The sequence below is a fragment of the Notothenia rossii genome (assembly GCF_949606895.1).
Source record: "Notothenia rossii genome assembly, chromosome: 11".
In the NCBI taxonomy this organism is placed as follows: Eukaryota; Metazoa; Chordata; class Actinopteri; order Perciformes; family Nototheniidae; genus Notothenia; species Notothenia rossii.
Window position 1 is genome coordinate 45,923,119 of NC_136910.1, and position 25,378 is coordinate 45,948,496.

General features: G+C 39.3%; 1 protein-coding gene across 2 annotated transcripts; it reads right to left on the reverse strand.

Annotated features, from left to right (window-relative positions):
- Window positions 1–521: 521 nt before the first annotated feature.
- sppl3 (signal peptide peptidase 3) lies at window positions 522–24,836 on the reverse strand. 2 transcript variants are annotated; one of them, XM_079658939.1, is made up of 11 exons: window positions 24,276–24,836; window positions 13,879–13,956; window positions 12,398–12,483; window positions 12,152–12,271; window positions 11,870–11,948; window positions 9,935–10,047; window positions 8,630–8,736; window positions 4,648–4,811; window positions 4,263–4,441; window positions 3,940–4,049; window positions 522–3,384 (listed from the first exon to the last, which is right to left on the reverse strand). In XM_079658939.1, exons 1-11 carry the CDS (start codon window positions 24,299–24,301, stop codon window positions 3,313–3,315), a joined length of 1,134 nt encoding a protein of 377 aa, XP_079515065.1. In that variant the 5' UTR covers window positions 24,302–24,836; the 3' UTR covers window positions 522–3,312. The 2 variants fall into 2 exon arrangements, with proteins under 2 accessions (XP_079515065.1, XP_079515064.1); XM_079658938.1 differs by having other exon boundaries at window positions 12,380–12,483; window positions 24,276–24,835.
- Between the last annotated feature and the right edge of the window lie 542 nt (window positions 24,837–25,378).

A 25,378-nucleotide genomic window follows, 5' to 3' on the forward strand; every position in this document is an offset into this window, starting at 1 on the left:
CATTACATTTTTGTTGATATTTTAGACATAGCCTACTCTATTACTTTTTTCAACAGCCTACTATACTCTTCAAATAATCATAACAAAAGACCTTTTCCTTGATATTTTCAAAACACTACACAGTGACTTTTTTTCACGATATCTTGAATGTGTTTTCTTCATATTGTTCCAAATCTTGTTTCATATTTCGAAATACTTACCATTACATTTTGTATGAACGTTTTCAACATGCTATGACCTTTTTCAACAAACTATATTAGGACTTTTTAAACATTTTTTTTTCAGATACTATGACTTTATTTTAGACATACTATATACACTATGACTTTTCAATTTACTAAAACATTTTCCCTTAGTTGGGATGACTATTATTTATGGGAGATGTTTTCAAACACTGGTTTGAGTGGTATTTTAGCTTATGACGCATTTTGTAGACGTTTGATTTGAAAAGAAACTAAAGCTTTAAAGTTAATGTAGTGGGGAAAATACAAGCAAGGTGACCCGAAGAAAAGGACACGGTGTTACAGTTAGAGTCATGTTTATTTACAGCAGAATCCTGAACAAGGGGAAAAAAGGGTCAGAGGGAGCGGGTTAAAAGGAGACAAAGTGTTTTAGATGAAGCGCTTCAGGATTCATGTTTCACTACACAGTTCTTAATTTATTTATTCACCATTTTTCTATACAGAATCCATTCAGCTGTAATATCAATGCACCAACAGAGCTGGAGTACTCTGCTGGGGGGAGGAGAGGTGGAAATAAAAATAAAGCACTAAAGAAAAAAAAATACAAACAAGGTGGGTAAAAATAAATTCAATTTCTATAAAAAAAAACATTTTTGTTGTTATCACCATGATCGTCATCAGTTATTTATGTATGTACATATACACACATATATATGTATATATATGTATATAAATCTATATATTTCCTTGCCATGTCCATGAAGGGGGCTTGTGGTTCCAAGATGTCCGAGTTTAGACGTCCCAACCTGACAGCGTTCAGGTCATAATATTCAGCTTATTGAACCAGTCAGAGCTGACCCTGGCAGTCTTTCTGACCTGCAGCTTTAGTCCCGCCCACTGACGCTGCCCTGTAGGCGAGCTCATAGGTCCAGTGCCTTGGTGTGGGCCAGCAGAGACTCAAAACTGCAGTAGACCAGTCGATGCAGTCTGAGAAAGGATACACTGTACACATAACATGCACGGCCAGATAGCATAAAAAAGTAAAAAAAGAAAAGAAAAAGCCAGCAAACTGCGTCGTCCATAGGTTTCTTCGACTTCCTGCCGTGTGATCGCTCACACTTTTTCCAGTATACAATAGATATTAACTGACAAGCACCACAAAAAAGTGGAAGGACAATACAAAAGATTGTAAGACTGTCAGGGACCAAAGAGTGACAGAAAAACATCCTATGAGTTATTTTCTTATTTCCATTTTGGATATGAGGGGCATGACTGATTTTCTCCCCTCCCTAAATCCAAACGGACGTTATGATGTGATGATGACACACTCAAACACACTTAACCCTCATCTCCAGGCTTTGAGTCCAAACGTTCACAATAGTCAGGTCTTCATCGACTGAGGTGAAGTTCAGGTAAGATGTGCTGTTGTGCTGTTCCACTTGTTAAAACGTATAAAAAGTGATCTTATATAATCATGCTCGGACATTATACATGTCTAAAATAAGATGCTTTCAGTGTTAACATGGCCTTAAATACATGTAGATTGAGGTTGTGCACAAAAGAAATCAGTAGAAAACCCAGCATGATGTATGGTGTGGTTCCAAGATAAAAAGTAACATAAAATACCTTAAAATTAATTCAACATTCATTTATTTGAAAAAAAAAAACACTGTATACATTTCCATCTGTCCGCAGAAGGACCGTTAAAAAGAAAGTGACCCCTGTGGAGATTTTATGTCAATTTGTACATTAGACACAAACCATTTGTCATGTGTTCATGACAACGTTTGATCCAACACGCCCAGCTCAATGGAAACCTGACTATTGTCATTGTTTTTTTTAACATTATCATGATTCAAATTAAAAGCGAGTAAAACAATCATTCACTCATCAGTTTCGTTCTCCCACACACACACACACAAATGCAAACACACTCTAACATGAGAGCAGGAAACTAACTTTTTCATCAACCAGCCACCGAGGCAGGTGTTTTTTTTCATACCAAAGACCCATCAGCTACGTTTCTATCACACAAGCCAACAAACTTTAGAAAACAACCTCTAAATGATGGATGCTCACCAGTCGACTCGAAACAACTGGCAGACAAAATTCACCAAAAATTCGGCTGTTGGCTGACGTCAGTTTCCCGCCCTGTTCAACATGCTCCCGAACACAAATACAAACTCAAGATACCGCAAATACACATATATACAAATAGAAGCAGCCCCTCAAACGCTGGGGGCAGCTTAACAATTTATAATGCATCATTTCTTTATATGCCAAGAATAAAACTTTTCTAAATAAAATACATAGTTATCTGTGTGGGGGGGGGAATGGGGACAGCAGATGGACAGAGAGGAGGAGGGCGGGGCTCGCAGGAGTGTCAGAGGGGAGAAGCCATTGTGGTGGGATGATGGGACAGATGAGAAAAGCAGGGGGAGGGAAGACGTATGGGGGGGAGACGGATGGAGGGGGAAGACTCTTCTCCTTCACTGTGTCACTGCTCCCGAGCAACGTCCTGTGCCACTGCAACACTACGCCTCTTCTCAGTTTGTTTAAATCGTTCCATAATAGTACGAATATTAATAATAAGAATGACCACGACAATGCTAAAAAAAAATATATAAACCCCAGCCATGTCTCACAACCCTAAGTCCACAAAAAGGGGGAGGCCAGGCCCTCGAGTTCATCTGAGTCGGTGTAAAACAGAGATGCAGCGAAAAGGAGGAAACGCAGAGAGAGACAAGAGGCCAGACGAATGTAACGAGGCCTTTGGAGGGAAGTGGCAAAATGGGAATAACTATAGAGAAGAGAAAAAGGAAAAAAGAGAGGAAGGGGGGCAGAACAAATACAACGTAGGCAGGATGTGCTATAATGAAGAGGAAATAAACAGAAAAGAGGAAGCGGAGATGAAACAGGGGAGGATGTAGGAACCAAAGATGAGTCGTGTCGGGGCGTTGTGATCCACACACTGGTGTCCTTCTGAGGGTTGTCACAGAAGATTGGCGGAAAGCATGAACAAGTGATGACAACATGGCCTCACTGTGAGTGTGCCCTCTCTCCTTCCCTCTAATAAAAAGGTAAAGGATCCGCAGTCCTCCCCGCACTGGTCGGTATTTCCCAGGGTGCATCATACCTCCAGGAAGCGGGAGCTGCTGGTCTTGGTGTGGAAGGGCTCGGACCACATGCGCCGCAGATCCCCCTGAGGAGCAGACAGGAGACACAAAATTAATGAAATGTTCGCCGATTCTTATCCACAGGGTCAGCCAAGACAACTGCTTTTGACTCTTTATTGAGATAAAGAAAAAAAAAAGTGTTGTATTCTTTTATTCTACGACTTAAGTTTTAAGAGGTAAATCCTTGATGTCTTGTGACTGCCTAATCCAACAAAAAGGAAAAAGGTTGTGAGGAAATTATGAAACGCTTTTTTGTGGAGGCTACAGCCACATTTCTGGGGTATTTGTATATTATATGTGCAAATTACATAATTTCAGTTATAATTAAAATTATAATTTTTTTTCCCACAGAGAAGAATAAAGAAAGAAGAACACTGCTGAATTCTGTGAAACTGCTATAGCTGAACTAAATCAATTTGATTTATATAGCCCAAATCACACATTTGCCTTGGGGGGCTTTACAATCTGTACACAATACGGCACACTGTCCTTTTCAACCCTTGCTCTAGATAACACAAAACTCCCAAAACAATCCCCTTTACTGGGGGACAAAAAACGTGGTGTGTGTTGCTGTCCTGTACCTTCAGGTAGGCCATAGTGAGCAGAGGCAGCAGGGTGAAGGGCACCAGGTAGAGCAGAGCGGGCTGAGCAGCACGGTGGATCCTGGAGGCCACAGTGGCCGTCAGCAGACCTGGAGACAGATCATTGTTAATCACATGAGAACTGTACGTGTTCTTTATTTTAAAGTATACTCTAAAAACCTGAAGGGAAAAATTGAGATTCGAAAAAAAACCACTTTTTGGGAGACACATAACTAATGGGACCCGCTTACAGACCAGCTTCACACAGAAACAATGAGACCCTTGACCTTTCACATCCATCCTTCCATTGATTGCTTGCTTACCCACAAAGTATCCGACGAGAGTGCAGTGGAAATAGGAGACGCGCTGCATGCGTCCGGAGATTGGGACTTCCCCATTGGCCTGCTTCTTGTAGTTGTCATAGCGCAGGACGAAGCATAACAGCAGCCCCGGCATCACGATGTCTCCGATTCCCAGCATTGAGAAGTGACTTCCTGTGGAGCTGCATGGATTGGAACAAACATAGAAATAAGTTGGGAAGATCTAAAAACATGGTCAAGAATAAGAGCCCCAACGATTCAAGGAAAATAAATACCAAGTACATATTGGTCCAAACCAGATGTCAAATCTGACTATTGATATGTTAGCCGCCTTGTGGAGCTGTAATGCTGAAAGTGCAGCAGTAAATAATATTTCCATCACTCTTACCTGGGAAAGACCAGTTTTCCAGGTAAGGAGAGGCGGGGGACGTCGCGGCCCATCCCAGGTCCCAAGTGGAGCTTCCTGGAGAGAACATCTATGGGATTTTCAGCCGGCTGGGTGGCAACTTTCACCATCACATTACTATTGAAGATGTAGGCTGAGAAGAACACCTGGAGGGAAGAAGCAGAGTTAGGCTGGGGATATTGACATGTTCTCATCTCAATTTTAACAATAATTTGGTGACACTTGTGTTAGCATAGTTAGCTGAAGGTGGTCATTGCTTTTGCAATTTGTGCTCAATGAAGGAGCTGATTCAAAGTAAAGACAAGGCCAGATGTAGCCAATAAATCAAATCTTAATCTATAGGTACCAGGGTTCCGATAATCCAAAAATCAGCTCCTAAATTCTAACCCTATCTCCTATCCCTTGACCTCTGAGTGAAACCTCACGGGGTCAAGGGATAGTGGATAGGAGAATTCAAAAGGACTTAGGAGAAGAGACTGCGGTACTTTAGAGAATCCGAATGTACTTTCACTATCTGACGTGTTTATGATGCGCCAGCGGACGTCATTGTGTGCGTCTGCTGCTGCTGTGGGGAAACTATGGAAACTACAGTGTTCTATACAACGGACTACATGGATGTTTAATAAGAACGAGGGACTCATCTAGAGACTCTGCACCGTGCTCTGATGCTGTTGTGTTATGCTTTATGAACGTGGACAACAGAGAAACATATTCTTCATGACCAAAGTTGTAATTGAAATAAAAAAGGAAAGTGAAACTTATGCTCGTCACCCTCTCCCTCCGGTCCACATTAATACAAATGATCCCATATGTATGATTGTATAAAAATATCTTAAAATCAATACAAATGTATTTATTATAAACGTTAGTCCTTAACACCTATCACTGTGTATATCACCATTCAAACATCTTTTAACAGTTGAGCAAACCCCACACAGCTCAGTGAAATGTTGACTTTATTTGATCATTTCAGTAAAAACTAACGTTCATATTTCTCTTTTTGATTATAATACTGATGAACGTTCAAAACAAAGCACTTTGGCAACTTACCACATACGTTTTAAAATGCTTAATAAGCACCGTAACTTTCATGATATAATTTCTCCGTCATAATCGTTTGTTTCCGTGAACGGCCGACTGTTGTGTGACGGCAAATGCTGCGGCTGCAAGGCATTGTGGGGCAGCCTTTTCTCCTCTCCTTTCGGTCAGGGAGGTCCAGTGGTTCCTAAGCTAAAGGAGTTTATAAAGGAAGTTTGAAACCTCCTTTACTTTCATTTGGATAATTGGAACGGCACTTATCATGGCTGCCACTGACGTACTTCCGGGTCATTTCACTTGGTTAGGAAGGTTCCTAAGCTAAATGGACTATTGGAACGCAACCCTGGACAATAGATGGATTTTGATATCTCAGAGGAAATTGGGATGTTCATATCAATGTTGGCTCGGTGAGACGGATCCTTTTAAAATCATTCCTCTTGTTCATTTCTGTTCATTAGTGTTGAATTTTGTGTTGAGCTATGATGGTGATTAATGCAGCAATGCTTGCTACCCACAGGGTTCTTTCACCTTTTCCAAAGTCAAATTCAAGCACGTTTAAGCACTTTTCAAGGTGCATTTTCCAGATTTTCAAGCATCTTACAGCTGTTGTAAATTACATATTTATATACACATACTCAAATCATTATTTCCCTAACTCACATTAAATCAGATGTTCTTTATGCTATAAACAACCAAATGTGTGTTTCGTGATAGCCTTCTACACGAGGATGAAAAATTAAAGAAAAGAAAACTAAGTTTAATATTTCAAAATTAGTGATCTGTACGTAGACTGGGCCTCCCATATAACCTGGCTGAGCCAATATAAAACAATCAGCCAAATAACTTTTCAATACATTATTGATTACTATTTGAGGTACTTTTAGGTTGGCAGTAAAACATAAGTCAGAGGTAAATGGTGTACTTCTACTCCCCTACATATATTTAATACCTTTAGTTACTTCCCATATGTGGATGAATGATGTGAATTATAATCAAGTGTTAAATCAGACTTTAGTTCCACCTTGAGTAAATTCACAAGCTACCCTGCAGTATACAAAGTCATTCAAATTAGCTGCACCTTTACCAGCTTTGAGAACACTTTCATGATCAATCATTATAAAACATATCATATATATTATTCTGAAATGGACCAATCTGCACAATGACTACTTTTACTGTCGTTACTTTCACTATATTTTGATGAGAATACTTTTCTACTTTTACTTGAGGAACATTTTGAATGCAGGACTTTTACTGTAACAGAGTATTCCTACACTCTGGTACTTCTACTTTTACTCAAGAACAAGATCTGAGTACTTATACTTTCACTCAAGAACAAGATCTGAGTACTTATACTTTTACTCAAGTACAAGATCTGAGTACTTATTCCACCTCTGGTATTGTATTTGCCTGAATTGTAGCCACAAAATCACGCAGAGCTGCATAAAAAATAGACTCACAATGGTAACAAGTGAAAAATAATATTTACAAATGTGTACAATGATTTGTATGTAATTTTGACTACTCAAGACACCTGACTTATACATCTTCAAAGGAAGACTGTGTTCATTCTACAATTACATGGGATTAAAGCAAAATGTAGTTTTACTTGTATAATACTTAGATTTGATAGAAAAGACAGTTTGTTTTCATCTGTTTTCAAATAAACAAAGTATTGGCTTTTAGAATATTAAACTTGTTTCGGCAAATTCAGATGATAAATACAACTTTGAAGCTTGTGACGGCATAATTACAAGCAGAGAACGGACTAATGTAACATCACAGCAAGCATAACAACAGCCGGTGTTTCTTGTGAGTGTTTCCCCGGTACACAAACGCAAAAATACACAAACACTCGCGAACTTCCCCCAGACCAGTAATACAAACGAAAATGTGTCTTCGGATCAATGTGACTGATTTCGATAGAGCAAGTCACATTTGGTTTAGGCACGAAACATACTACCAGTAGAAATACATTGCTTTCAAAATCGCTCCATGTCGAATCAATAGATTATATTTCGTGACGCCACACGATGGCGACTGTAAGGCACATATTAACATAGGTGCGCTGAAATGATTGTCCCCTGCAATTATTATTATCCCTCAATCGACTTCGCTATTCAGCTCGCTAACGTTAGCTTAAATAAACGTAAATTGCAACGTTAGCCTAATCTAAAATGCTCTACTACGGCGTACCTTTCATGTGGCTCGTCAGCGCAGACTCTCGCATCGTTATTTGTTGCAAACTATGCAGGAGGCTACTCATGGGCTTGACCCTCGTCTTAGCCATGGCTTGTATTTGTCTTCCACTCGTTGAAACTGCAACCTCCTGGCATCTATCACTCTCATCAGAATGCCCAGGTCACACGTAACACAAACACTTGTAGGTCCCGCGCATAGAAGGCCTGAGCGGAGCTGTTTTATGTAAAAGCGAAGCAATTATTTTCTTTTAATCTAAAAAGCGAACTATTCAGTCAGACAGAAATGTATTGTAAAAGTAAAGCATTTACATTTTCAAGCACTTTATCTCAATTTCAAGCACCATTCCCAAAATTCAAGCACTTTCCCAACCTTGAAAACACCACGTCAAATTTCAAGCATTTTCAAGGATTTCAAGCACCCGTACGAACCCTGTACCCAGTTCCTCCAGAACACACTGCTACTGGAAAATAGAAAATGCATCACTTCCTAAGCAACACATCATCTGGCTGGCAAGGTGGTATTTGCTTGTGTATGTTTCGAATGTAAGGGCGTCCTTAAGCTGTATCATTACTTTGTTGTTAGATGTGGGATAAAGGGATAATCTATGTGGACGTTTTGTTTAATGAGTTTGTCCTTGTAAACACGGTCTAGCTGCTGTATCTCGCAGCAGGGTCTCGTACGTCAGCTGTGACGGGGGGCAGTTATGGATGGGAGCATGTCTTACCCAGAACACATCATAAATGAGCAGTCCTGACAGCAGCAGGCAGGAAACCTTCAGACTGGGGAGCCGCACGAAGGCTATCATGGCGACACACAAGCCCATCGCTAGAGCTGAGGGGAGGGAAAACACAAGATATTAAAAACACAGTTCTGCGTTTCAGCAGAAATACGCTGAAATTAAACATGAGAACTAATTCAAGCACATTTATTTAAGAAACATTAATCACTGAGCACACAGCCTAATTAATTAGTCAGACTATTCTGATGAAATGTTGTGCTAATTCACTTTTGGGTGCACGAGGCAAGACCTGATAAGAAACAAGAGTGTTGGGACTGAACATGAGCATGATAGGCTTTTAATGCACAGATGGTTTGAGTCAATAAAAGCACAGATTTAATATAATGACTGCATTTTACATAATAAGTGCTTGTGTGTATACTCGCCATTATCTCTAAAACAACCAGCACTTAGGCGCTAAGAACAATACCTAACTGCTGCTAATGCAATACTTGTCAATGTTAAACTCATGTATGGTATTTCATTTTTTATAGATTTCCTTTTAAAATATCATTAAGTATGCCGTTAAGTGGAATGTGAAAAACAAAAAGGAAATTAGACTTCATTAGACCGGCTCAGAATAAATGCCAGAGGGGGACAACATTATTTAACTTGTTCTCATGAAAGGGAGACACACAGTATGTCCAGCTTGTGTCGAGGTCCTCTTGAGATTATGCGTATTTTACGAGTCATTTCCAATTCAAATGTTTCATATTGTGTACTTTTCTTTTGATTATGCAGCTTTTTATGAGGGCCGCATTGTTCACATTTCTAAAATGACGTCAACACGGTCAAATAATACAAGTGCACACACCCACGTGCTTTCCTCTGCACAGCACTAAGATTACAACTTTGATCAAGACCAGTTAAATGCCTGTTATATAGCAGCTGACTAACTTTAGTGTGTTCTTGCTGTATTGGCATGCATCACCCTGAAGAGCCTGAAAATAGTGTTGCTAAGATCTGCATATCGCATGAGTCACAATATCAAGCTCCTTCTACCTAAAGAGATGATGGAAATTGCTCTTTTGTCTAGAAGATTAAAAAGGCTGAGTACATCTTTTTTATTCCCAGAATCACAGTTAGCAGCTATGCTAAAAAAACTCCCCACACAGTTAAATACATCTTCTAATGGGCAATGTTTCACAGAATACAACCTGCTGCAGAGCTATTCTCTGGAAATATGGAAAAGAAACTGAATTATTGTGAATGGAAACACTGAGACGACAGTCCTGAGAGTGAGAGACGCACCGTCCATGAGGAGCCAGTGTCCAGTCAGTACCCAGATGAGCACCAGGAGAACGGAGAGGGAGAAGGACAGGAGCTCAGCCAGGGTGAAACGCCCACAGCAGCCAAAGGAAATCCTGCAATAAGAAAAATAATTGACACTCTTATCTAGATCGCACAGAACTAAGCTTAGTAAACATAAGAGATCCAGGGAGAGACAGAACATCCGTGGGATTTCTCAGCATCAGAAAATGTAAAACATGCTGGCTAAACAGGCTAATACATTTGAGTGGTATTTCAATACTTGACAAAGAACAAGTAGGACGAGAGAGCATTGACTGCTACGAGACAGTGGAGCGATTAAAAGCAAGTGCAGAGGGTACAACGAGTCATCCAGTAGTTTATAGATAGTTTTGGCTAGCTAAAACTGCTTACACTGTTATTGTTGAAACATCTAAAGTGTTTTTTATTGTCTACCCAACAGCTTCAAGTGCATTGCCACCTCCTTCTGGACTGGAGGGCTGCTGACCTTAAATTTGCATGTAGCTAGAGAAAAAGTCTAAATTAATCCGTCTTACACCTCAACTGGATTTCATCTCAAAAGCCTGAGATGAATACATGTGCAATATATAGCCTATAAACCAGGGGTGGGGAACCTTTTTCCTCTCAAGGGCCATTTCAATTTTTTCAACATCCTCTGAGGGCCGTACAAATGATTGACCTCTGCTTAAAAATACTAAAATCACAGCCCATTAATTCGGCCTTTCTTTCATGCTGTGCATTGAAGCAACCTCTTAATCCAGATATTTTACCATGACTCGCGCATATGCATGGACGGAACCTGACCTCCTCTAGGGGGGTCCTCACCTCCTCCAGTGGGGTCCGGGGGCGTGCTCCCCAGGGAAGATTTTTTTTTTAAATGTTAAATTTAAAAGCATCAATCTGGTGCACTTTGAGAGCAACATTAGGAGATCTATGGATACATCTCTCAACACATCCATATGAAGCAGAACTATAAGCAGATTTATTTTTCTTTATGGATATTTTACAAATCACTCCCCTTTCAAACTGTATTCTTGTTTATTAATAACAACTTTTTTTTACTGTCATATAGTATTTTATACCTGTTTACTTTATTCTCTTATTTTTTTATAACTATAATGATCATATAAAGATGCGCCTCTACCTCACTGGTTCGAGAAAAAGCTTATTATATTCGTTAGCATAGCTAGCTAACCAGATGCTAATAACAACAAAGTTATTGACTGTAGGATCAGTATGACAGATAAACAGATCACCACTGGGCTTTCAACTAAAGACACAGCCACGCTGAAACTGCGGCAGGTGTACAGCTCCTTATGGGTACTGCAATTTCTGAATTGCCGTAGCAGCGTTCTGGTGCTCTCCGTCAGAACTGCACCCCTGTCAGACGAGACATATACCCCATATACCACGTGATGACACGTTAGGCTCGTGTTGTGTTCAAGGACCCTGACCTTGGCCAGGAAAAACAGGCACTTGCTTGTTTAATTTTGTTGCGGTCTAGATTTCTTTAATTTTTTTATTTTTTGCGTGTGTTTATAAATTACCTCGAGGGCCGTACCAAATGGTCTCGCGGGCCGTATACGGCCCGGGGGCCGGAGGTTCCCCACCCCTGCTATAGAGGTAGGAGACTGTGAATCTGTAACTAGAGGAGGCGTTTATATTGGTTATCTATAGGTGTGTTTATTGTTGGTGGTTCCTTGTGCTTAAGATGTCCAGACACCTGAACCTAAAAGCTTTTGAATAGTTTGTTCATAGGGAGATAACATACATGTTAAAGGGCATATAACACTATGTACTAAGCGAATATAGTACATGAGCTTTTTAAATAGTTTTAAGACATACAAAACCGAATGGAGCAGTCTAAGCGACAACATACATGATCCAAAGGCACCTATACACATGTGATTTCCTTACTTGTTCACTGGGGCGCATGGTTTGGTCACATACTGGCACATTGGCAACAAGAGGAATGCAAATGCAATTGTTGCAAGAACTGAGGAAGAGAACAAAGCACAGCGGTGAACAACAACAAAAAACCACACTGCTCGTTTTATGTCAGTTTAATGCGGCAGTTAATGTTGTTTACAGTTTTAACAATAAACGCAGATAAGAGGCCTGTCTCGGTGTGTAATTACTGAGCCGAAACGTGTAATCCTACCGCTGTGGAGTTTTTGTGTTACGTTGAGGAGCGCTCACCTGCAGTGCAGATGGTAAAGACCACCTGTACTGAGTCAAAGAAGAAGAACATGACTAGCAGAGACACTGAGGCTCCTATGGGCAGGAACAGCGCCTGTGTGGAGTCTATAGTCTGAATACCTGCAAAACAATACACACGAAGAAGTGAGGAGAACTTAAAGATGCAACAAATGAGTATACTTTTATTTCCAAATAAATCTTGCGTCGGTTTTTTTTTTTTGTCCTTGCCTTGTATGTAACACTCACTGTTTGAGTTGCTGTTATTAAAAGACCCTGGCAAGGGGTTCCCATCTTTATCCTTCTCCTGGTTTTCACAATCCATGTTTAATGACCTGCAGGGGAAGGGGAGGAAGAGCAGGAGAACGTGTTAGACTCAGAATCACAATCTCAGAAGCAAACGGTGGATATGAGGCTGTGTAGGAGACTTCTGTTCACTCCAACAAAGCGCTAGCTGTTATTTATAGACAGATAATAGCTCTGTCAATGGAAGATGACTCAGTTGGTCTTTTCATAAGTTTGGGGGAAAACAGCCTTTCCTTTATGTTGGGAATAACAGTAGAGGTAGTCGATAACATTCTTTCTCATTGTAATTGACTTCAATCAGTTACAAAAGAATGACGTGTGGTTAAAGTGTTGAAATGATGACTACATTTGGCAGAACTGCAGACACTTCAACCTGAAAAGAATTCCTCACATCAACCAACAAAATATTTTCATTTCCTTGCTGTGGTTCTTTCCTGTTCATCTCAGACAAAAGTGAAATAGTATTAGAAAAAGAGTATTTCCTCTTTATTGCGACATGTTTTTCCTCCCTACAGATGAAGGCCTTCATCACAAGACAGTTCGACAAACATAGTTGCTTTGTCACGTTCGGAAAATGAAAGAAACCTCTCTCATTGCACGATAAATCTTTAACCTGTTGCGTTATGTAGCAAACCACAGAATTTTCAGAAAATCTACAAGGGAACCCGAGCTAAGTGGATACAAACTTTTTTCAATATCTAGCTTTTAAATGGATGGAAACTAAATGACTGTATATGATTTCATCTCCTGACAGCAGCAGCTGCAGACTGTAATGAGCTCAGCTTGATCTGATCGGTTCAGCCTGAGGATTTAAGCCTGCCAAGCCATTTACTTGATCATAAGACTTATCTAAAAAAATGTGTTTTGTCCAAATGCAACTAAAGCAATCCAAAATCCATTAGGTGTTGGTTCTTTCAATGCAGCAAATGCACCAAAATCACATTATGTGTAATGTTCACCGGGTATCTCGGACCGGGAAAGAGTCAGACATGGATGCAACGACTGGTTTTTTACTCACATTAACCAGAAAATGTGCATTTTTACTAGATTGAACCCTCAGGAACTGGTTTATGTTCCAAAATGAGACAATACACCATGACACTTTGAAGCAAAAGCTTTTGTAAACAAAAGGCCTTTTGTTGAGAGTGGCAGTCATAGCAAAAAGCCTGTGACTGAGTTTAAAGCATCAACTGTTATTTTAGAAATCACAATAAACAATTCTAAGATGTCTTCAGTGATTGTCACGTTATATTAAATGTGTTTTCCCTTGCGTTAAATATGTGTCCATTCTGCAGTGATACGAGAAGAAATTCAGACTTGATCTGACAACGTATTTTTTAAATCGTATCATGAACTTCTGGCGGTTAGAAGTGTAATAATTCAAACAAGGTGTCTTCTGTAAGTCAGTATTTAGAGACACTCACCTGAAGCTGCCATAAACGATGAGGAGGATGGAGATGAGGAAGGTGGACACCTGGCTGGAGTCAACTAGGGAGTACGCCCTGAAGAGGAGAGAGATACAAACAGGAACATGAGTACACGCGTATATTTGGAGATACTGCAAATTACCTTTAGTGTAATACTAAACACAAAAGTACACAGTGTTTCGGCTGCTAAACATGGTCAGTTTCCATAACAACGGCCGTCAAACTGATATTACATCGATTAACAGTAACAACTTGCATTGTTTACTTTTCTACTAAACACACATTGCCCCTTCCTTAAGTTTCACATGAACAAAGTAAATGACACATTTTGAAAAGGCTCCAAGATTACAAGCCCTTGTTAATGTGCTTCCTCCTTTTGTTGGTGCTGCCAGGAATCTCTCAAAGTTAGCAGACTGCGATTGGAACTTGTCCCCGTTTTGTTTGTGAGCATATTGCTGATCTGACAAGCTGAGTCTTCAATCCCCATCTGATGCACTCAGACTTCCTGTCATCCTCCAGATCAATTCAATGTTTCCCAACTTTGTGCTTTAATGTTCAATAAGTCACTCTAATTATTTATTATTATTGAAGAGGAAAATCTGTCCCTCTGCCATTTTACCCTGCATGAAGCTTCTCCAAGAGAGAGAGAGTTGGCTAAAGGACACACTTTTTGTTAAATATCACAAAAGACTGTTTCATGAATATCTGACTGTACATCTTTAATTTCAAACAACACACTAGGGCTGCTCGATTATGGCAAAAATCATAATCTCGATTATTTGGGTCAATAATTGATATCAAGATTATTAAAAACGATTTACTTTGAAAACATCCATTTATTGAAAAAAATAAATGTGAACAGTATGTTTTAACAGTTGATTACCCTCAACTGTAAGTATAATTCAACTGAAAAACCAATACAACATTTAAAAAAAATAATCGTTTTATTTCGATTATGTTGTTTTTTCATAATCGTTGCAAGCCAAATTCGTAATAGCGATTAAAATACGATTAATTGAGCGGCCCTACAATACACATAATGCAACTAAATGTATTCTATATCACACACCACCAAGCAGACTTTGAAACAGAAACCAAATATGTCAGGTTATTAGCTGTTGAGGCTAATATCCCAATAGAGACAGTGAGTCATGAGAATGGATTCGCTGGTTTTTGCCACAACTTAAATTCATATTATGAGAGAAAACAATAGCATGAACACCTGCGTAATGAGTTGTAGCCTCGGTTTAACTGTGCAGGTATCCCTTTCTCTTTTCTACCTCCTTGTCACAGTTCCCTCTATATTTTGATATACCACATGCTGTAGAAAATAAGAAAAAAGGAGTTTGCCAATGCCAACGGTAATTTCAGTCAATCATTTCAGATGCTGCAATTTGACAATCCCACATCGGTCGGGGACATTTTATCACCACCACTTTGAATCTCTGCAGGCACAGGTGAAACATTTCCCCCTCCAGCCAAATATACTCCAACAACCAAAATTGATGTGTGTGGATATAATGTGTATATATAAAAAAGGGAACTGGGCCGAACGGTTATCAGTGTAGCCAAATAATAAGACAAGAAGAATTTACAATGCTTTTGAGTGAATGCCAAAATTGATATCCAATAAAATGTGAATCATTTTGAATGCCCGCACAACACACTACACAAATGCTGCTGTTAGGACATAAATGTTTTCCCAGAGAACGGTGGGTGCCACAATTACACCAAAACAATTCAATAATAAAAACTGCACAAAAACTGTTGAAAAACCAACAGTCATACATAGGGATGTCCCCATCACCTTTCTTTGCTCCCGATCCCGATCAGTTTTCCCGATCCGATCTTTATGCAATGCATTAAGAGGAAAAAAAGGTAACAGATAACGGCTGGTCATCCAACGCGATGAATTCAGCTATCTTTGCTGTTATTTTTTTGGCCTTTTCACTGTTCTGGGCCAGTTTCTCTTTCCTGAAAGTGTTTGTTGTTTCAGTGCTGTTACCTGAGTGGCCGCTGTGTACTCGTCGTGTTGTTGTTGGCGTTTGTTTCTCAGGTGGCGTATTAGATTGGTCGTGTTGAACGTAACTCTGTTCTTTCCACTACGCGGAACCTCCACCTTGCAAACATTGCACTGCCTTCGCTTTCAGTTTTATAATACTTCCAAACTCCTGACATTTTCTCTGTCCAGACTCACCAGCTGAACGTAGCCTCTCGTTAGCTTACTGCTACAATTAGACACTGCACCCTGCCCACCCTGTTGCCAGATTTGAGAGAAATAAGCAACCAGGTCTATGAAAACAAGCCCCAAAGAAGCAACACATACATGATGTTGTGTAATTTGAAACCAAAGCTAAGGCCTCAGGATGACTTTAAGACTTGAACATGGTCATTTTTGTTTTGTAACATTGAATACAACATTTTAAAAAAAGTATTTACATTTTTTTTTTTTTTTTTTTTAAATCCCGATCCCCGATTTTTTTTCTGCGGATTCCGATCTTTTGAAAATCACGTGATCGGCTCCGATCCCCGATCACATGATCGGATCGGGACATCTCTACTGTTCATGCAAGACATTCCTTCTAGAAGATTTGTAATCATCTAAACTATAGAACAGAAAACAAAATACAGCATACCAGTCTAGGGCTGGGCAATTGATCAAAAAATATTTTTAGTTAAAACTCTGGCTTTGGCTTGAGATGCATTCTGCTTCACAATTATACTATACTTTTGTCTTTTGTTCCCTTTCTTTTACAATCGGATCTAGGACAGCTTGGTAAAGCCCTGGGTGAGGCTGGTCCACACCCAAACATCATCACTTCCTGGTTGTTGCTGCACCCCTCTCTAATTTCTATGGATTAAATAAAGAACACAAAGTTCTCTGTAGATCTAGCCTCTTAATTTTGATATCAAAGATCTTTGCCACAGTCAAACAGCCCTAGTCTGGGTTTATTTTATCTGCAGACATTCATTAATTGACTCAAGTAACACAGTCATTCCATGTTACAGTCAAAATTAAATTCTGCAAACATCTTGAATCCTCTTGCAATCTGTACATGTTATTGTGTTTTGTGAGACTGACTTGAAATACTGAAGAGGAGCTGACATAAGCATATGCTCAGCTAGGCTTATGTTAAAAAGAGTATTAATACACTTTAGATTGAAGATTAGGCATCTTAGTTTGGGTTTGTCAAGACATGTATGATCAGGCTTCTAGTTTGCAGACTGGTGTTGTGTCAACGCAGCAAATTGTTCCCATATAAATGATCTGGGGGCTTGACGTAGCGTAGACATTCAACCTTATAATGCAGGCCTTTTTCTGCGGCAAAGACAAGGCTGCCATTGTGAAGGCTGCCTGCAGTTTGGAGGTGCAGGTTTGACCCCGACCCTGACCTATCTGTCTCTGTCTCTGGGTGAGGTATGCATGTTGGAGTTAAAAAACACAATAAGACTAGTGAGCCCCAATAAGATCATCATCATCTCAGTCTGCACTAATGCATCATACAAAGGAATCGATAAGCCATCAGCTGATCCATTTGTCTGACTTATCAGCTCTATTCAACCCAGTGAGGAGGCTGATATCGTTTCAAATTGGTATGAACACTATCATGGGATGTGTTGGAAACTTTCCAAATCTAGCTACTTCATGCACCATATTTCACACTGTGCCATTTTATTTGAGTTTCTGAATTCAATATAATGCACTAAGAAATGTCCCTAAAGGAAAATAAAAACCCTATTCTGCATTTCAATACCCATGCTACCATACTAAGTATTTACTATGCAAGATAAATATTGTTGAAATACATAGAATTACACGTGCAGTATGCCAAACATACCAAGATGTCCTACTGCATTAAGGTGCAATTTGTAGTATGAGCACCAGCATCATTTTCTGGCTATTCTGAACCACAATCCATAGCAAGGCGGATATACGAGTGAGAGGGTCAAAGTTTGAGGCTCAATGTTATGAAGAAATATCCCAATTGTATGCATACTAAGTGCAACAGTATATTCTTTGTAAGTGCAGCTGCAATACTTAAAGGAAAGAGAAAGTATACAACTGGGTATGCAGACATAGGGTCTAAGGTCTGTACAATATGTTTGCTTACAATCCCATAATGCAATCTGTCACATTTTAGTTACACAAAACTGCACTTGTTTTGCATATATGTAGGACGTTTTACTGCAGTACATTAATGCCAAAGATATGTTCGAGGTAGTTAATTCAAAAGTCCCACGATCACATAGTTTGTCCTTCAAAGTTTATTATTCAAGTGTATATGTCACACTAAAGGGTATGGTATACTTAGCAGATATTTTTAACTCTTTTAACCGTAGTGGCCTCAAAAGGTCAGCATTGTGTTGGCTATATTAACCACTTTCATTATTCTCAAATGATTGAGAGTAATAAATGAGACAACTCTCAAGAGTGTGACAAGTGGACAGAAAGCCTTACAAGTCATGATGACAGATGCTCCATACAGGAAAACCACATTAGCAAAAAGGAAGAAATAAGTTGACCCCCGGCAACACTGTCATAACGACACATAACAGGACCTTTGTTTCACTACAAGTTACTGTTAAAATAACCATAGAGTTGAACCAGCATCTGTAACGGTTTCTTTTATTTTTCCAACTACTACACTTTCCTTTGTATCAGAGTTTGATTTAGTGAGCTCAGCCTCTGGGTCATCTTCTTTTTTTTTAAAGCAAATATTTCGCCCAGTCTAAAATTATAGCAAGCACCTTAATCCTTACTTGGTGAAACAACAAACTGTGAATATAAACGGTATACCTCTGCAAGATTCAAATAGCAGACCCTAGCTATGAAACTTTAACATAGAGGATAAACAATTCAATACTCTAAAATGTAGCTCATGAGTTAGCGGTTTGCTCAGAAAAGGTTATTCCATTTTTGATAATATTGGCTAGCAATGTACTAAAAAAGGCACTATTGTGATTCTAATAAGTATACATACTAGGGCCTGCAACTAAACGGAGTCCTTTCCTGATGCTGGCATGGATTGAAAACCATTTCAGTTTTTTGAGAATCGCCGGGCTGCATTACTAGCTTTCTTCCAAGAGACAAAAGCCCTTGCATAAAAAAATTCTGTGCTGCAAATCATTTCTCATTCTGGTGGCATGTGACGCAGGAATTCAATGTTTCTTTGTGATGCTGACGGGAGGAAATAAGGCACAATCTCCTGTCTTTTTCATTCATTGAGTAGAACAGAAATAACGACAGGGTTTCTAAAGTGGGAGGAGGGGACTTGTAGTTTACTGTGGAAACAGAACACTGGGACAATACTGCATCATGTAGCTTTGTCCAGACTTCTACTTCATGACTCAAAAACACACTTGGGCATCTTTACAGATTTGTCCAAATACAAATAGGCCAGTATACTTGGCCCCGAATGTAGGTCACAACAAATGTGACACAAAATGACAAAGTTTCTATTTTTGGCTTTTAAACCAAACAGGTTAAATGTCTTGCCAACAGTTTGGGCTCAAGCATTAAGAAAGTGATTAAGAAACTGACCGTGTTCTTCTACACGCAAACACAAATGATGTCACTGCCTCACTGTCAACACAGCGGGGAGATAGAAAGCTAGTTTAATCAACCACGGCCCTAATTCATATTCTAGTACCGAACTGGTTCGTCTGAAATCTGCGCACAGAAGCCTGTAGAACATGGGTGAGATAGATGAATGGAACATTTAAAAAAAAAATACAATCCCGGACTGTTGAGGGCTGGATGGCCGCCCAAAGTGCCATAAGACATCCTTGTTCACTGACAGACTAGGTTTTCAATAACACAATTCCAATACGGTCCTCCATCAAGCCCAGTTGCATGCATGACTTGACCACTAAGGCCCAGGTCACCAGACCACAATGAAGACTTTTACAGATGCTGCCATGTGAGGTCTCACCAGATTATACACATGGAGATAAATTACACAAACTGAAAAGATTGGGAGCCCCTGACATTAACAGTACATTAACTTTACGCTCAATATCATTCACTTCAGCTTGCATTAGCCACTGGCTGGGTTTGCCGCTGGACCTTGAATTGGGAATTAACATTTATCTGCCTCCACTTTCTCATTCAATTATGGATGTAGTGGGAACAACAATTGTATCTTTGATCAACAGTGACCTCTTTGCCTCCAAGAAAATAAGTACACCTCTCCTGCGTAGCTTCTGTGTGTGTTTAAGGCACTTCCCTGGTTTTATTTCCCTGTTTGAAAGAGAGTTGATAAGGAGTCAGCGTAGAAGTTGATTGAAAAGATTGACATAAAGGGCATGTGAGGTTCTGGGTCTATCAGCAGCCCAGAGGCACAACGATGCCTTGCAGAATTATGACTTTAGAAGAAACTAGGGAAAAGACACATCAATATTCGCTGCTGGTCAGATATCAAGACAGAATTCCAGATTTAATCATTTTGTTAATTTTCCTCAAAGCGAATGAACATAAGCAGTAAAGGTTCAGCCTCAAAGTTCAAGATGAATCAAGCTTTTGTATCTTGAAATGTAAACTATTAATACTTTGACATTCTGAAGGCAAATTTTGAGTGAGGATTCGGTTCAAGGCATAAGACAAAGATGCTTCAGTATTCTGTCAGATTTATAGATAGATGTCCTTTAAAGCATTAGTAGAGTTAATTCTTTACATGTAAAAAGGGATGTAAAAGCGAATATGTGAGGTTTCTTGTTGTCATTTGTCTTCTGTAGTGTAACACAGATGCTTAGAAAGGACATCACTAGATATTACTGTTAATGAGGTGAACCGACTTACTTTAGATGTGATGTCAATTTCTCCTACTTTTTTAACTCTGAACGTCTACTTGATCGGTACATTTATAGGAAGGCCACGCTTAAATTAGATTGCACGATGGATAGTCTTGATATTGGGATTAAGGAATTAGATCTTAGTAACCATCAAATGAATTAACAAAAAAGGAAAAGGAAATATACATAAGGACTACTTTGCAAATATACATAATTTAGACCTGCAACCATTGCCATCCAAAACAAGCCATAGTATGTGTGAAAACACTAGATTACACGCAGCATAATGTGTGTCTTTCAGTTTGATTGATGTGGTTGGTGACTGCCTTGTTTATACTGAATATTATACCTGGCTGTGCGGGCAGAGTGGGTTGACTCTGACTAACAGCGAGAGCTCGGTCATGATAACAGAATGTTTTTGTTCACTCATGTGATAACTTCACTAAGTCCTGTTATCCATATGCTTAACAATGCGTTCAACTGAGACGCTAAACCAAGCAAATGCACACAATTGGGCAAAAATAGCTACTGCAAAATATAAGGATGCAATTTAAAAAGGGGCCAGCGATAGCAAATCATTGTAAAATGTGATGGTTTCTTACGAAAGATTTTTTTTTTTATCAGAGTAAAAGCTTTCACAATATGGCACAAACAGGTTAATTGACTCATTGAGGTTTCTCAGATACAAAGAGAAATGTATATATAGAAAATTAAATAGCGTATGGGTATAAGGCCAACCAGGTTGGTCTGTTCTAACCTAATGAGTGATTGTATATGATGTGTGTCTTTCAGGAAGCACTACTTTCACAATTTCACCTAAAATGGGATGGTTTTAAAGTTCTAACCTACACAGCATGCAATTGACAAGCTGAACAACCTAATAAAAAAAAGGAAGTGAAGCTAAGAGAAAAATACCCTAACTACAAATGGATAACCCAGTGTTATGTAACATAAAGCTATCTATTGGTTAGCATTGAACTGCAACTAGCAGACAGTTAAAAGGGGCAACATAACACTACTTAGCAGCTTTCAAACAAAACTGTACATTAGCCAGTTGATCACCTCAACACTGAGCAGGGCTTGCCGTGGTTTACCTATAAAATGCAGCCAAGCCCAGCATCCAAACCAAATGTCTGCACACAAAGTAGTTAGCGGACTGTGTCGTCTAACATTTGCTTTGATCAAATACCACTAACACAATTTATAACAATAAACAATATCTAAGACTGATCGCTTGCATTGGTGCTTTCAAGCGTCATATGGCTAAAGATGTGAGGGCAGAGTAACAAAAGCAGACAAAACTGTAAGATTAAAATTTCAAAAGACTGGATGAGGTTTTAAAAGCACTATGCACATTTAAATATAATAAATAAGTGATTTGATGTAGTTGTCACACAGTTAACTAAAAATGCATTAACATTTCTCAACCACAATTACGTCAAATTAAATGAAGGGTTTTTAACTCCTGTATAAAGATGGATATGATGGCGATGGAATTTGTACATTTTTCATTCCGATTGACAGCCTCCAAAGTCTTAGATGTTCATACTCGTTTACAACCTAATGTCTGTGAAACCAATTAAAATGTAAGGACAAAAAAGCAATAGCTTGTGTCAGTGTTGTAATATTGTAGATGATGGTATGTTTATGTGCAGTGCAAAACAATTGCTGATTCATTTTAAATTAGTGACTGTCTTAGCACAATGCAGTGGTAAAATGTGACTTGTGGTTCTAAAGCCACATTTGTTCAGCTTTAGTATAGTTGAAGCTTCAGCTGTGTTGCCACCTTTACTCATTATTCATCTCTGAATAATCTTCACTGACATTTAGGCAAGTCTCACACTAAAGATTGTCACTGTCTACTAATAGTGTAGTAAAAGAGCAAACATTATACATGCGATTTCCTGTGCATTTCCTCTCAACTTTATCTTAATGGAAGTTGCCATCACTTTTTTTTTAACCTAAGGTTAATTATCTAAAATCATAAGCCTCGCAGTCCACCATTGGACAGTCTTGAAAGTTGCAGTGCATTTTGGGAAGGTAAAGTATGTCGAGAAAGCTCACAATTTATTGTCAGGAATTCTTGTTTGTAGTATTTCTTGCTTGCAATATAAGCCTGCAAAATGTTTCCAATTTACAAAGGATGTCACATTGCATTCACTGATAAAACTACTGCTGTTTTATTAAATGATAAATACTGATAGTTACAATGGATGTCATAACAATTCCCCAAAACCTCAGTGAATGTCTTGAGTATTGTTAAAGTTCCATCTTATCTTAGAATCTAGGTTAAATAAAATATAAAAGGCCGTCAATACTAACAGTTAAAACATGTCAAATATCTGTGTTAATGACAAAACGTTGGCATATTATAACATCAAAAGAGAAATGTTTTATTGGTTGAGCACTTTGGATGTATGACAGGATGTTTATCAAAACTACAATGACACAAAGCTCCTACACATTTGTCCAAATATAGTAGAAAAAAACTTTGGTTAAGCCGTCTCAAACCGATACTAATCAAGTCAAACAATGGATGGGAAAAGAATAACAGGACTGAAATTCCAAAAATGATTCACAAAACAATGATATAAATGCGAGTTGTACAAAGCCAAGACATCCACACACAGCTTTTCTGTGGAGCTCTACCCATAAGCGAACGTAGGTCTGCTGGAGAGTTTTTGGTTTTGACTTCATACATAAGAAGATGCTGCATTTAAAAATAATCATGACACATTCAACCCGTGTTGTCGGGATCAAACAAGCATAATTTGGCCTACATTAATTAGCTAGGCCTCAATAAAAAGTCAGGTCATATTCATTCAGGGGGGCAACGCATTTCGGTGATCATCTCTTTAATCTATTCTCCACCAAGCACTACAATTCAACTGTAACGATGACCTGGCTACAATTGTGTATATCTCACAATTTTGCAGACATGTTTTGTTACAACCTATCGTACTCGGCAGTGTCAATCTCAAACTGGCATGTTTGGACATGACTGCGATGCCAGTTAGCTAGCTTAGCTCTACGGCAGAACCTTTGTTATTGTGTGCAGCGGGTCGACGACGGCCAGCAAGCCATCTAATCAGCTAACAGTCATTTGGTGACACAGTTAACGTTTAATCATCAGCTTGACACTGTCATGCAACGTTCTGCTTATTGTGAAACATTACGATTTACAGAAAGCTAGCGCTGTATAATTGAGCGAACGAGCCATTCACCAACTGGCTAACCAATAAGCGTATCAAGCCGTTAGCCAGGCAGCTAGCTCGCTCACAATAGCACCATTGGAATAGAGCGATGCTGGGTTAGCATAGCGTCAGCTGGTGGAGCTGATTAGCCGCTGCTAGCTAACCAGCCTGTTCAGGTTAGCTGTTAGCAATATATAAGCTGCAAGAGAAAAAAATAGATACGACATTTGCGCTCTAGACGGTGATACATGCACCTGAATGCATCTATGTGAAGAGCCACGTATTTCCGTGAATTGTCAGAAATATAATGCAATGGTTTAGTGACCTATATGATTCGGGCTTAGCTGTAGCATCTGCTAACGTAAGGTAGCCACTGCTAATCGGTAGCGCGATGCTGTGCGCACTCACCAGGATGTGTAGCCCTGCTCCGCCATATCGCCGAAAACAGTGGGGTCCGCGACTGTGGCTAACACAGATTCAGGTCCCGGTGACAACCCGATGGGACCTCGGAGAGGTTTTCTGCTTATCCTTCACAATCCAACGTCCTAGCAGTTCCTTTTAGGTGACAACATAATGATACATCCCGGCGACAGCTAGTAGTCACTAGCTGAATATCTTGCAATTGAAATGGGAATGATGGTTTGCTATCGTTAGGTGGACAAGACAAAGCACCCCGAGAAAAAAAAACACTGATGTTATTTTCGTCAGTCTCGCTTAATGTCCTGCCGTCACCCAAGCCGAGAAGGCTCGGTTTCCAACGATGCTACACCCACTATATCCATATTCAGCACGATGTATCCAGGTTAATTTCGGATATTCCTCAAGTCTGCACCCCTAGCTGTTATGGAAGACGTTCAGCTTTGTTTTCTATGGCGAGGAGTCACGGGAACGCGCAAAATCGCCCTGCCGTAGAGCTTTACAAGTAGGACGTGCACTGAAACGCTTGCAATGGTTTCCCTTCAGCTGGCAGCATTGCAGCCTATCATATGCAGCTAGAACTTGAGTCGTTACGTCGATTTAAAATGTAATTTATGGTTATACATATCTAATTCATTGCAGAATAATGTGACATAGTTGCGAAGGATGATTTTTCATTACTGACAACATACTGAAGAACACACATCCCCGCGGTACTAGACTCATTTTAATAGCTATAAAGATGAGAAATGGGTTACAAAACCAACATTTTGTGAACAAATTGCGAGTTAATACAAAGGGTGATACAAATAGCATCTGGGATACATGTACTTTAGGTCTTTTATATTAATTAACAAAGAAAGGGTAGCCTAAATGGTTTACAGAATAATCGGGTAAAGTTTATTTTAATCAGTTCCGCTCCAGAGTCTAAAAGGCCCCTGGTCAAAAGACACATACATTAGGATGTTATATAAACACAGTAAGACCATAATAATACAAATACACATTATTAGGGAATTTGGTGTATTACATTAGCCATTGCAATACAATATATTAAACATATTATGCTCTCCTACATTTCCTTTCTATGTTTT